Source organism: Micropterus dolomieu, linkage group LG17 (assembly GCF_021292245.1).
Source record: "Micropterus dolomieu isolate WLL.071019.BEF.003 ecotype Adirondacks linkage group LG17, ASM2129224v1, whole genome shotgun sequence".
Taxonomy (NCBI): domain Eukaryota; kingdom Metazoa; phylum Chordata; class Actinopteri; order Centrarchiformes; family Centrarchidae; genus Micropterus; species Micropterus dolomieu.
In genome coordinates this window covers 17,073,745-17,086,591 of record NC_060166.1, presented here as the reverse complement: position 1 = coordinate 17,086,591, position 12,847 = coordinate 17,073,745, and the positions used below count along the sequence as shown (strand labels likewise).

General features: G+C 38.7%; 1 protein-coding gene across 1 annotated transcript; it reads left to right on the top strand.

The window, feature by feature from the left end:
• Positions 1 to 4,556: 4,556 nt before the first annotated feature.
• Positions 4,557 to 12,303, top strand: LOC123986198 (acetylcholinesterase-like). The gene is made up of 10 exons (XM_046074328.1): positions 4,557 to 4,583; positions 5,720 to 6,027; positions 8,230 to 8,464; positions 8,668 to 8,800; positions 8,902 to 9,053; positions 9,376 to 9,562; positions 9,788 to 10,098; positions 11,221 to 11,430; positions 11,524 to 11,681; positions 12,047 to 12,303. The coding sequence occupies exons 2-10, from the start codon at positions 5,727 to 5,729 to the stop codon at positions 12,139 to 12,141; spliced, it is 1,782 nt and encodes a 593-aa protein (XP_045930284.1). The 5' UTR covers positions 4,557 to 4,583; positions 5,720 to 5,726; the 3' UTR covers positions 12,142 to 12,303.
• The last annotated feature ends 544 nt before the right edge of the window (positions 12,304 to 12,847 follow it).

Here is a 12,847-nt window from a genome sequence, read left to right as displayed (position 1 = left end):
CCAAGGTTACAATGTAATCGAACATACTCTGTCTATCTCTGTTATATCAATTAGGGGCTTCTATGTCAGTGAAGGATATGTGTCTATAATGTGTGAAGGATATATGAAGCCAGAGCCCTCATCGGTTAATCAGGTGTCTGTGCCTGTGCATGTTAGTGTATGTGGAAATATGCATCCACATGTTTTGGCATGTGTCTTGTCTGATATGCACCACATTGTAACTCACTACTTTGGGATGGAAATCAGAGGGAGGATATTGTAGTGCTGATTAAGGAAATCAAGGAATTCCTGTCCTACAATTCAGACATTCTTTAATGAGTAGACTTTCCCACTTCCTGCAATCATTGCTGTCACTGCTATTCAAGAAGTCTATCTTGATAAGTACAGTTCAACTTTTGTAATTGTTATACATCCAAGCTAATTTCTTTTTCTTAACATTTCATTGGTTCTTCAGCTATCCAGGATCTGATGTGACCATTTTATTTGCTCGTATGGTGCAGAATGTTTCAAAATGAATAAACTGCACTGAGTTTTTACACTCTGTCTTCATGTTGTTTTGTTAAGACCTGTTTTTGAAATTTGTTGTATTTTTGGTGTTTATAGATATATCAATAACTCTTGAGTACAAAATCTAAGTCCTCAAATAGCTCTAGTTTCAAATAATTGCATACACATACATGTGGATATGCACAAACACACATTCAAATAGACATAGACAGAAAGAGCATGACATAAACCAATATCCTTCTCTATGACACCATGATTGGATATTTACTATCTCATTGCTCCAAGCTTACTCACAAGAAATGAATTAAATGTTTTTTTTCTTTCTTTTTTTTTCTTTTTTTACTGCTTATCCCTGCCTTCATAACAGCAGATTGGCATTAAAAGGGCATGGGTGAAATTAACTTGTCTGTGTTTGGGGGGGTTGCATGCCAGTCCCAAGCCTATTTTGATGATGTGGGAATGAGAGAGAGAAAACATTCTCTCAAAGACTCCCATCAAATGCCTGTCATTTCTTCTTTTAACTGCCTAATCCCTGATGTTGTGCGGTTATGGTGCTGTCTCGCTTCTCAAACAAACTGTTTGCTGTTCTCTCTCTGTATCTTTCTGCCTGTCGTCCTACCTCTGTCTGTGCAGTTAGCCAACCCTCCTGCCGAGCTGTGCTCTAAAGAGTCAGACCTCCCATGGCTTCCTTTCTCTTGGGTTGATATCCACTATTACAGTTGACTGGTATGTTGAAAGATTAAGAGAGAGTGATAGAGAAACTGTCAGACAGGGATACAGAAAAAGGAAACGAGGCATTGCATAGGGAATTGGGTTAAAAATTCCCCCATGCATTGATGGTATAACTTTATTGTATCACTCTATTGCCAGGGGACTGGGATTTAGAGTTGTTTTTTAAGCAACAATCTTTGACAAATCAATATTAAAAATGCTGTATACTCTAATTAGTTTTGTATTTAATTTTGGTTACTTTACATGGTCATATATTTTATAAAACACCAAGAATGATTTCCCTTAAAACTACACCTTTCTTGAGAATAAAGTCACAATGCTACAATTTCAACCATACAGAATAATTTGATCTTCTCTTTTCCGGTATGCAATCATACCAGTTTTCAATATGTATATGAATGATTCTTTTTTAGCATATATATGATTATTTTCTCTAGTTTGGATGGATATGCAAGCACATAGTTGTACAATCTCGAGTGATAACATTAATCTTCAACACTTGATACTTCACATGTTAAATGATTTTGCATACTTTACTACTTCCTGTACCACGTTTGTTTATCAATAATTGGATCTCTAGATCTCAATTGTTGGGCTTCAGTGGAGGAAGTATATACTGTACTTAGTTAATAGTAAAACTACTAATATCAAAATACTCCATTACACGTAAAAGTAAGTCAAGCATTTAACATGTTACTAAAGTAAAAGTATGTCAGTATAATCAGGAAAATGTATTTAAAGTATCAAAAGTAAAATTACTCATTACAGAAAAATGTCCCCTACGACTGTTCCTTCATACTATTAGATTATTATCACTGATACATAAATGTCTGAGCAGCATTTTACTATAGGACTGAAATAATAGGACTAATTATTTTCCCAGGCTGCATGTCAAAGTGTCCTTGGGCAAGATACTGAACCCTGAATTGCCAATGGTGGCTGTTCCGCCAGTGTATGAATGTGTGTGAATGTTAGTTTCTGTTTGAGCACTTAGGCTCAGTGTGTGAATGGGGAATGCAGATGTGGTGTAAAAGCGCTTTGAGTAGTTGAAAAAGACTAGAAAGGCGCTATACAGAGCATTAACATATAAATTAACCTCCTGATTATTTTCTAGAGTAATCGATTGGATTGATTGTTTGGCTGTAAAATTTCAGAATATAGTGACACAAACACAAAGCCACAATTTTTGTTTTGTCAAACGCTTTGTCCATCCTCAGAATTATAAAAATAAATTAAAAGTATTAAAATAAAATTAAAATTAAAAGGGAAAGCTGTAAATCCTGAAAGGTTTGCATTTTTACATGAAAAATACACCGATCAGCCAAAACATTATGACCACTGACAGGTTAAGTGAATAACACTCATTATTACATTACAATGACACCTGTCGCTGTCCTCAAAGTTTATGTGTTGAAGCAGGAAAATTGGCCAAGTGTAAGGGTTTGAGTGACTTTGACATGAAAAATGGCTAGATGACTGGGTCAGAACATCTCCAAAACTGCAGTTCTTGTGGGGTGTTCCACAGTCTCAAAAGTGCTCCAAGGAATAAAAAACAGTGAACCAGCGACAGGGTCATGGGTGGCCAAGGCTCACTGATGCCCAACAGACGAGCTACTGTAGGTCAAATTGCTGAAAAAGTTATTGCCGGAGGGTTGCTAACGTCTTGGTGCCAGATACAGCAGCACACTTCAGAGGTCTAGTGGAGTCCATGCCTCGACAGGTCAAAGCTGTTTTGGCGGCAAAATGGAGACCTACACAATATTAGGCAGGTGGTCATAATGTTATGGCTGATCGGTCTCCTCATCTCATTTTCTTTCAAACCACTAATCATTTCAGCCTTTCTTGTACTACGTATTGTTTGATACAGTAGTAGTAAAATTTATATAGCATTATATTTACATAATGAGCACATCATATGTTTTGTACGTAAAAAATATTATTCTGTAAAGTACCTAGTGTCGAATATTTGTAGTAGAGTAAAAATTACAGTATTTTTGAAATGTAGTAAAGTAGAAGTAGCATACTCAAGTAAAGTACAAGTACTGCAGATTTTAGCCTACTTGAGTAAATGTACATTATGGTCTATTTCTATGTACAGTATGCATCGTGATAGTGAACATAATATTAATTGGCTAGTGTGCCTCATTCTGGATGTATAGTGCAAGGGCACTGCATCAGAGTCCCAGAAAGGCTGTGTTCAATGTTAATCCAACTGCACAATACTATAAATAACATGAATACATGCACACAAACACACACACGCACGCATACCTAATGGGCATTCTTACACATGTATGTATCTATAAACAAACACACATAGGCTTCATAGTCACTTCTACACACACACAAAATCATATGCACACACAAACATCCACACACCCAAACACACACACACAGACACAGAGCCAGCATACACAAAACCAAAAAACAGACTCAGACATCAACAAAAATTCCAAAGAATAGTTTACTTTTCTCTCCAGCTTTGGCTTCCAGATAAGTGGAAAAGGAAGGCAAAGATGACAAAAAAAGCCACAGACAGGAGTGTGAGAAAGAAACAAGGGACAGAAACAGGAAGTGGTATAATGAGGACATACTAGGCTCTTATCCTGGCAAATGAGCTTCTATTTCTCTAAGTCATGAGAGGAAATATGTTCATTGTGAAAGCTTAGATTTTTATGCTTAGTACCAGGTGTTAAAGGTTAACTATTATAGATACATTTGCACAGTCAACAATCAAACCTGCAGCTGGGTTGGGAACCACTGTGCTAAACTGTCAGTAATTAAACTAACTAAAAACTACAGTACAATGCAACAGTAAAACACACTGATGTATCAATATTACCAGACAAATAAAGTCAGGTACAATGATATTTCAGTGGCAGGGGACATGTTTCTGCAGAACATTTTACTTCTATTTTCCATTTTGCTAATATTAACTGTAGCCTACTTTTATTTATATAGAATTAACATTTTTTTTTACAATGCTGTACTGGTACTTTTACACAATTAAAGGATCGGTGTAGTTATTTTGTCACTGGACAGATATTGGATTTGACAGGTGGTCTGTCTATTGTGTTTTCCAATTAGTGTTAAATATATGAATGTGGATATCACAGCTGAAGACATTGTTACATTATGTTTCTAAAGATTATTATGGTTATTGATATTGTTGATGTGCTATTATCATTGCAGTTGTAGTAGTAGTGGCATTAGTTTTAGTTGTGGGTGGCAGACAGGGCCAGCCCAGCAGAAGCCGGACAGAGAGATTCTGTCCACGCCTTCTTCATCCCATAAATGCTGTGTCCTCATTCACTACAGCCAGACACAAACTGCTAACTGACCAGGTAAGACGTCACTAATCCTTTTTTCATCAATTGGTAACGGTAGATTCATTGTCAGGACTATGTCTTTTTGGAAGTCGTTTGTACAAATCTCTGAATGAGCGCGTCTCTCCCCAATGCGTGCGCCTCCTTAATAAATCCAGCTGTGCGCGGCTTTTACTCTGGAAGCTTTCTATTTGTTCATTATGTGTCTTTTGAAAGTAAAGCTGCTCCGCGAGTCAGCTGAGCGTGGGCAGTCACTTGCGTCTTCATATTCACTAATGGCCTTATTGTTTCCAAATATTTGGGGATTATAATAAGACGCTTCTGAACTGACACACTTGCAGCGGGAATTACACCCCCCTCCCCCCCCCGCGCGCCCTCTTTCTTTCGCTTACACCCGCCGCTCTGAAGCATATTGTTTTCTTTGACGGAATGGACCTTTGATCCACACTTTGTGTGGCTTGAATGCAGCAAACCAGTTGGTTTACTGCTTGGCCAATTTGGAAATGTTAAACGTTTGTAAAAATGTTTTAATATTTTGTTCAAACACCCATAGAACTGTTTTACTTCTATTACTTGTGTCTCTAAATGCATGCTGGTATTTTCCACAACAGCTTCAATGATCCTGAGTTTAATTATAGTATACAGCATCTAAATTTGGACCATGCCATGTACAGTGAAAGTAATTAATCTAACCCTAACCCTGGTCTCTAATCCAACTCCATGAACCCTAAACAAAGAACAGGACTGCTGTCACAAATTTGTATTAAACTTCATTTTTCTCAGAGAGCACACTACAATGTGTTGATCTCAGTGGTTATGGACACCCCCAAACCAGAATGTATAAATAGAAAGTGAGGTAGAAGTAAAATGGAAAGTTAAAATATAGGCCTATTATTTGCAGCTTAATGTAGCTAGAGGGAATTGAAAGTGTCAGCACCCACTGTACTATATCGACAAAGCTTGAAAATGCAAAGTTTGTGTACGAAAGTAGAACTTCTTTGTGATAAATTAGAGTTATGGTCATGTGTGGTGTGCTGGTAAAATTAGTTATTATATTATGAGTTATTTAATGTAATGTTTCAATCAAATGAGCTACATTTTAATATCCAAATATTAATAACATGTTTGTGTGTGCTTTTTATTCTCTTCCCAAGATTATCCATGGCGACAGTCTCTCAGTGTACACACCTCACCCTTCTTATTCTGTTGATTAATTTCCTGACTGCATCACCTGCCACCCAAGATGACCTTGTAATCAAGACTAGGCATGGGGCAGTTCAAGGGAAGTTGCTTTCAGTGCTGGGTGGTCATGTTAGAGCATTTCTTGGAATTCCTTATGGAAAACCACCTTTGGGCAAACTGAGATTCAGAGCCCCAGAGCCAGTAGAGGGATGGGAAGGGGTGAGGGATGCCACCAAATTCCCAAATTGCTGCTACCAGATGCCAGATACAGCCTATCCAGGTAGGACACGTTTACACGGATGGACGCAATGCATACATATAACATGACATTGTGATGTTGTGAGTTAAATCCCTGCCTAAAAGAGGTCCGGTAAATAAAACCTGACTGAAATGTCAGCTATTGATGAATCACTAGGACTATACGGAGCCCACTGAGGTCCCAAGGTTTCTTATTTTTTGTGCAAAGAAATTTTGTGGCTGTGGCTCAGGAGGTAGAGCGGGTTGCTTGTTAATCGGAAGGTCGGCGGTTCAATCCCCGGCTCCTCCAGGCTGTGTGTCGAAGTGTCCTAGGGGCAAGATACTGAACCCCAGCTGTTCTGCCAGTGTATGAAAGCGCTTTGAGTGGTCGAAAAGACTAGAAAGGTGCTATAAAAGTATGGATCATTTACATTTGATTTTAAGAACGTTCCTAAGATCAACATCTTCCCCAACACTAATCAGCATGCAGTGTGTAGCTATCCACTTCACTATGGCATTTCATCGCTTGTCTTGCTTTTGTTTATCTACTTCTCCCACACGCTGCATCCAGTGTAGTCTGCCAAAGCCTCCCTCCACTGCTTGTTTGGGTGGGTGATTTGCAGGCTAATCAACATCCCAACGCTCCTGTGACCCATGGTTTGACTGTATGTGTATTCAGAGCCAGTAAGAAACGGACTTTCAAAATACTACTACTACTACTACTACTACTACTAATAATAATGATAATAACAACAACAACAATAATAATAATAATAATAATAATAAAAACTGCGTCAATGTGAGATAAAATAATTGTCGGCATTTATTAATTAACGCGTTAACGCAAAAATAATGCCTTAACATGCCCAGCCCTACAAAAAATATATTAAAAATCTTTTGCTGCATTTTTAGGACAAGTATTAAGAGGAAATGGCCAGTGAAGACTTACTCGTTACTTAATCATTACTCACTTGATATTGAGAAACTATTTTCTTTGGAAGATGGGAACTCCCTTTGGGGTGGACTTATTGGACTATTACATGCATAAAAAAGGTATATAACTCAATAAAGGAGAGGGGATAAGCCAAAAAGCATAATACCACCTTTTTAATAAACAGAGCGGATGCAAAGATATCCTGACTTTTAGTCCCTTTTAGAATAATCCAAGCTCTGACACCCTGATCTTACACTTCCAATGATGCAACTTGATGGTGTGTTTGTTACACAGTTCCCCTTTTTATAATGTAGGCGTTTTGTCTAACATTTTAAATCTCCAAGTCCAATCCAAAATAAATCTAATGAAATTACAAGGGCAAGGGCATCATCACAGGTTATTTTCTCAGACTCAGGCAAGGTTCCTTAGGGCCACAGAAAAGATTAAACAAGAGTTTTCATTGGCTGAATATTACTAATCGTGACTAGTAAACTGATTTTCATGTGCAAAGTTCGGGGATTACCCATTTAAGTTGAGACTTTGCAGACTTAAATTGGACTGATATGAGGCTGAATCTTGTTTAGTAGTGCATTGGCACACTGGCAATGACCGAGGTGTGACAAGGCGTCAAAGGAGTCATTTTAAGCACGTTTGAATAGAAAAAGACTTTAAAAGACCATTGCACTAACTTCAGGTAGGTGTTTCAGTAGAGGGTGACGGTTATATAACACCATATCACACTTACACACACCCACACACAGTGTGTGAGTGATTGGATGATTTATTGCTGTATTGCAGACAGTAATAAATCTTCGGTTTAAATGTTAAGAAACAGATTGGGGCCATTATATCAGTTTAACAAACAAAAATATGTCTAATACAAATTCACAAGCACACATACACAACATGAATTTGATACAAGCCTAGTCCCCCACCCAAGAGATGGCTTGGAGGCTAGGTCATGGATAAATTTATAGACAGCCACCTGTCAGGGGTTGTTTGGAAGACAGCTACGACCAGTGCCAGGCGTTCAGTACAGAGGAAATGCCCAAAACATACTCCAGATATACTGTAGATATGACAACCAACACAAATAGATTAGATAGAAGGCACTGATGTTTCTGCTTTGGTCAATGGTGCTCATTAAGAAGAAAACAAACCATTATTTCTGCTTTCTGTAACTGTCTGACTCTGAATATTGCCTTCAATAAAGTTTCATAATGAGGATAACTGATGTCACAAAGGAACACAGATAAGACTATCTATCGAATTGTCGCTATTGACTCTGAATAATATGACCGTTCTTTCCAGGGTTCAAGGGTGCAGAGATGTGGAACCCAAACACTCCTTTGAGTGAGGATTGTCTATACCTAAATGTCTGGTCCCCACGTTTCAACAAAACCCAGCCTCAGAACTCAGCACTGGCTCCTGTCCTTGTCTGGATCTATGGAGGCGGGTTTGCTTTAGGAACGTCCTCTCTGGACATTTATGATGGTCGCTTCTTGAGTATATCTGAAGGTGTTGTTGTGGTCTCAATGAATTACAGGTAAGAATTGAAGCAAACTGAAATAATGAATGGATATATTGGATTGTATGGAACTGGAAACTCCTTGATGATTCCTCTTTACATACTTAACTGTGACACTGATTTCTTGTCCACACTGGAAGTTGCATAAGACTAAGGTTGCCATAAAATGGTAGCTGGTTTGGGTGCATTAAGCACCTCACGCTTGTGCTCATTATTGACAGACTAGGACCTTTTGGTTTCCTGTCTCTTCCTGACAACAAGAACATCCGGGGAAATGCGGGCCTGCTGGACCAGCGCTTGGCCCTCCAATGGGTAGCCAATAATATTGCTGCTTTTGGAGGTGATTCTTCAAAGGTAAAATGCTTTTGTCTTATATCCTAAAATCAGATAACAAGATTTGCTTAAATTTAAACAAACAATTAAACAAGCTGTTGGCTTGTGATGTGCTGTTCCAGGTGACTCTGTTTGGTGAGAGTGCTGGATCAGCATCTGTGGGCTTCCACCTGCTCTCCCCAGGCAGTCATGGTCTTTTTCAAAGGGCCGTGATGCAGAGTGGCTCTCCTAATGCACCCTGGGCGACAATCAGCCAGACTGAGGCCTGGCAAAGGTAGGGTCTATTAATTGAGTCAGTGATTAACTGTATTTATTTAGTCGTTCATCTTTTCACTCATATCGTTTTTTACCAACTCAATGATTAAATCTACAGCATACAACCTTTTACATTAATGTAACACTAAATCACTGGGATTCATGCTCAGTCATGATCAGTTAGTGTTCAATGTTCATTAACACAAATGGGGACAAATATTTAATGTCTTTTTTTCAAGTACTCCAAAGTCATGAGAAAGAACAGAACGAAAGAACCCCCATGCATCTTTTTGAAATGTGTCTCTTTTTCCCCCACATTCCTCCTCATTCCCCTCATACAGGTCCATGAAGCTGGCGACGTTACTCGGGTGTCCCACCTCTAATCCAGCTCACCTGGAAACGTGTCTACAGCAGGCTGATCCTGAGAAAATCACATTGAACCAATATGATGTTTTCACACAGCCCACAATGTTAGCCTTTTTCTTTGTCCCACATGTTGATGGGGACTTCATACCAGATACAGTTGAAGTAAGCACGTGTGTGTGTGTGTGTGTGTGTGTGTGTGCTCGTGTGTGTGCTGTGTGTGGTGTGCGTGTGTGTGTGTGTGTGTGTGTGTGTGTGTGTGTGTGTGCGTGTGTGTGAGCGTGCGCTATCTTGTACTTTACAACATTAGAGTATCAGCTTCATTTACATCCTTAATTTGAAAAATATCTTGCATCACAAACATCAAACCAGTTTAGTTTTTCCCTGCAGGTGTTGCTGAGGACCAGTAAACTCCCAAAGAAAGAGGTACTACTTGGCTTAAACAAGGACGAAGGGACCTCCTTCCTAATGTATGGAGTGCCTGGATTTAACATCACGGGTCAGAGTCTCATCACCAGGAATGACTTCCTGACTGGAGTGAACCTTGACATGACAGATGCAGATGATGTCATAAAAGAAGCGGCCATTTTCCAATACACTGATTGGACTGATGAGAATAACAAGATGAAAAATCGTGATTCGCTGGGAACTCTGGTCGGGGACCATCAGTTGGTTTGTCCAGTGCTGGAGTTCATTCACATGTAAAGAGCACTTCTGAATTTTAACGATGTGGTGACTTATGGTTATAAGTAATGACCACAAAGTTTGATGGTTAAAATACCAGAACTGGACAGAGAATGAATGTTTTGTTTTTCCTAACTAGATGTCAAGAAAAAATGAGTATGGTGAATGGCAATAAAAGTAGTGTGTTATAGTAGCAAAAGTAAGTTTTATATGTAACTTTCCTTCAGTGCCCTGCTTTAAAAAAAATGGTCTGCGTTGGTGGGGTTGTGTTGTTCTGAAACACCAGAAGGTACAGAACCAAAGCTAGTAGGATTATGATGGACCGCCATGACCCCAGCTACTACTTCAGCTTCTGTGCTGTGCAAACGCCTCTGTAGCCACAAGTTCAACACAGAGACATGAGGAAAGAAGAAAAAGCTTCTTTCCTCAGCCCCCCAGGATGTTGAATTGACAATGACCTCTATCTGGGACACTGTTCCGCACATTATATATTTATATTTGTGACATGTACACAGCCAAATTTCCCTTTTTTAAAATTACATTTATTATATTTTTATCCACATTTTTTTTAAGCAACGAGGGTCTAAAGGTTAGAGAAGCGAGCTTGTGAATAAATAAAGGGTTCTCTCACACCAGTCTTTTAGTGTGACCTTAGGAGCAAGTCTCATTGCAGTTCACATTCTCATATTACTTGTGCATGTGACAAATCTTGATATTTCTGTATCTTTGCTTTAGGTAACAGTGAGACAATAAAATACAATCCAGGAAGTATCAGATGCCAAAACAGTGCACAGTGGTTTATAATAGTATGACAAAAAATGTTACAACTCTGGAAAGTCATCACGCTGGCAATCATTGTATCTTTCATCATGATGAGCACAAGAGAAGAAAAGTAGAAAAATGCCATTCACTTTATAAAGTAATCTACCAAAAATGTACACTATACACTATTCAAATGGATGAGGCATTTTTTCATGCAGTCTGTAGGCTAACTGTCACCAACATCCTAGAAAATAGGACAACCAGTCAATTCTCATTTTCTTGTGGTTGTTACAGATGTTTGTGTTTTATTTTCTCTAATTAACCTGAGTTGCTGCAGTGCAAAAATGGTTCAATATTTTCATTTATTTTTTACCCAGGTACTCACAACATGGTGGAAAGAGTTTCCTTTATTTATTTGACCACCAGTCATCCATCAATCCTTGGCCAGAATGGATGGGCGTTATGCACGGCTATGAGATAGAATTTGTCTTTGGGATGCCTCTGGATGCATCCCTGGGATACACGAAGAATGAAGTAAACATGACCAAGAAAATCATGAAACACTGGGGCAACTTTGCCCGGACAGGGTACGCATAATGAAATAGACAATCGGTCATTAAACTGTCTAAGGACCTTCATGACATTGTTGAACTGTCTTGATTGGCTTTTCTTTTTGTCAGGAATCCAGAAATTGATGGCGCTAACTGGCCCGTGTTCACCCCAGAACAGCAGGAGTATGTCACTCTGAACTACAACCACCCAGAACAAAAGAGGATGATGAGAGCTAAAGAATGTCACTTCTGGAACAAATTGATGCCAAAAATACAGAAAGTCTCAGGTTAGACACATCTATCTATCTATGTGCTTCACTCACACATACACACAGAACTCTATATAGTTACAGTATCTGTAGTAGGAGGCATTGCGTCAGAGACGTCAGTGAGGCGTTTTGCCTTGTTTAGCCTGTGGAGGAGATTTGTATCCTGGCTTGCTCCCCCTCCGCTTCACTACAGTTCTAGAGGTCTGAGTGGGTGGAGAGGAAGGTCAGTGAGCACTTCACTGAACAGCGATCACACACACTGCACAGCACATCTGCACATATTGAATGTTGACAGCGCAGTGACAGTGATAAGATGAGACAAACACGTACATATTACACACAAATTATCAACTGTCTCTCTCTATCTGCCTCTTTCTTCACAGATGATCTGCTGTCTTGCATTAAGGCAAATGGGATTACTCTCCACTGCAATTACAAGTTCCTCCTCATGTTATTGGTTATAAGTTTGACCTATTGATAGAGTTAAGAAACTTTCCTGGGCTGGGCTGTTTTATATAGATATATGCAACAGTTTACATTAAAAATTAAAAGTGGACAGAAAGAATTAACAAAACTTGGTCTTTACTATTATTGTAAGCATTATCTGTGATTACTGAATATTTATATTTTCTAAGACATTTTTAACTAGATTGAGTGTGTGCTTTAGTTACAGAAATGCTACATGTAAATACTTTATATCATGTGTATTTAGGCACCCAAAGTGATCCAGAAACAAGCAGGCAGGGAAAACTTCCTGTTTGTTGCAAATGTTCCTACAATAAACAGCACTGAGTTGTTTCTATCAGAGATGCAGCTGCTCTAATTTAATGATAGCTACATGCTCCTGAGCTTTGCAGGAACAATATTTTATGATGCTAAAATTTGAACTGTCATCATGGAGCAAGCTCTGTTTCTTTGCAGGTACTGGTACTGCACAATTGCCAACAACAAAATAGTGGCTTTTGTTATTACAAAAATTATGAAAATCTGTTTTCTGATCACTACTAAAAGTTCAGCTTCTATTTTTTTATTTGTTTATGTCTTTCTGTGTGCACATAAATGGTGTTTACAGTAAACACAGACTAATTGAAAAATTTAAGTGCAATTGCATTGGAGACATTTTAGATTAGTTTGTGACTATAATGCAGTTGACTCCAAACTGTCAGATCTTGGAATTTGACAAA

Coding starts and splice junctions, on each gene's coding strand:
- LOC123986198 (XM_046074328.1), top strand. CDS start 5,727: ATGGCGACAGTCTCTCAGTGTACACACCTCACCCTTCTTATTCTGTTG. Junction 10,099..11,220: donor GTGCTGGAGTTCATTCACAT/GTAAAGAGCACT, acceptor TTTTTTACCCAG/GTACTCACAACATGGTGGAA. Junction 11,682..12,046: donor AAAAATACAGAAAGTCTCAG/GTTAGACACATC, acceptor CTTTCTTCACAG/ATGATCTGCTGTCTTGCATT.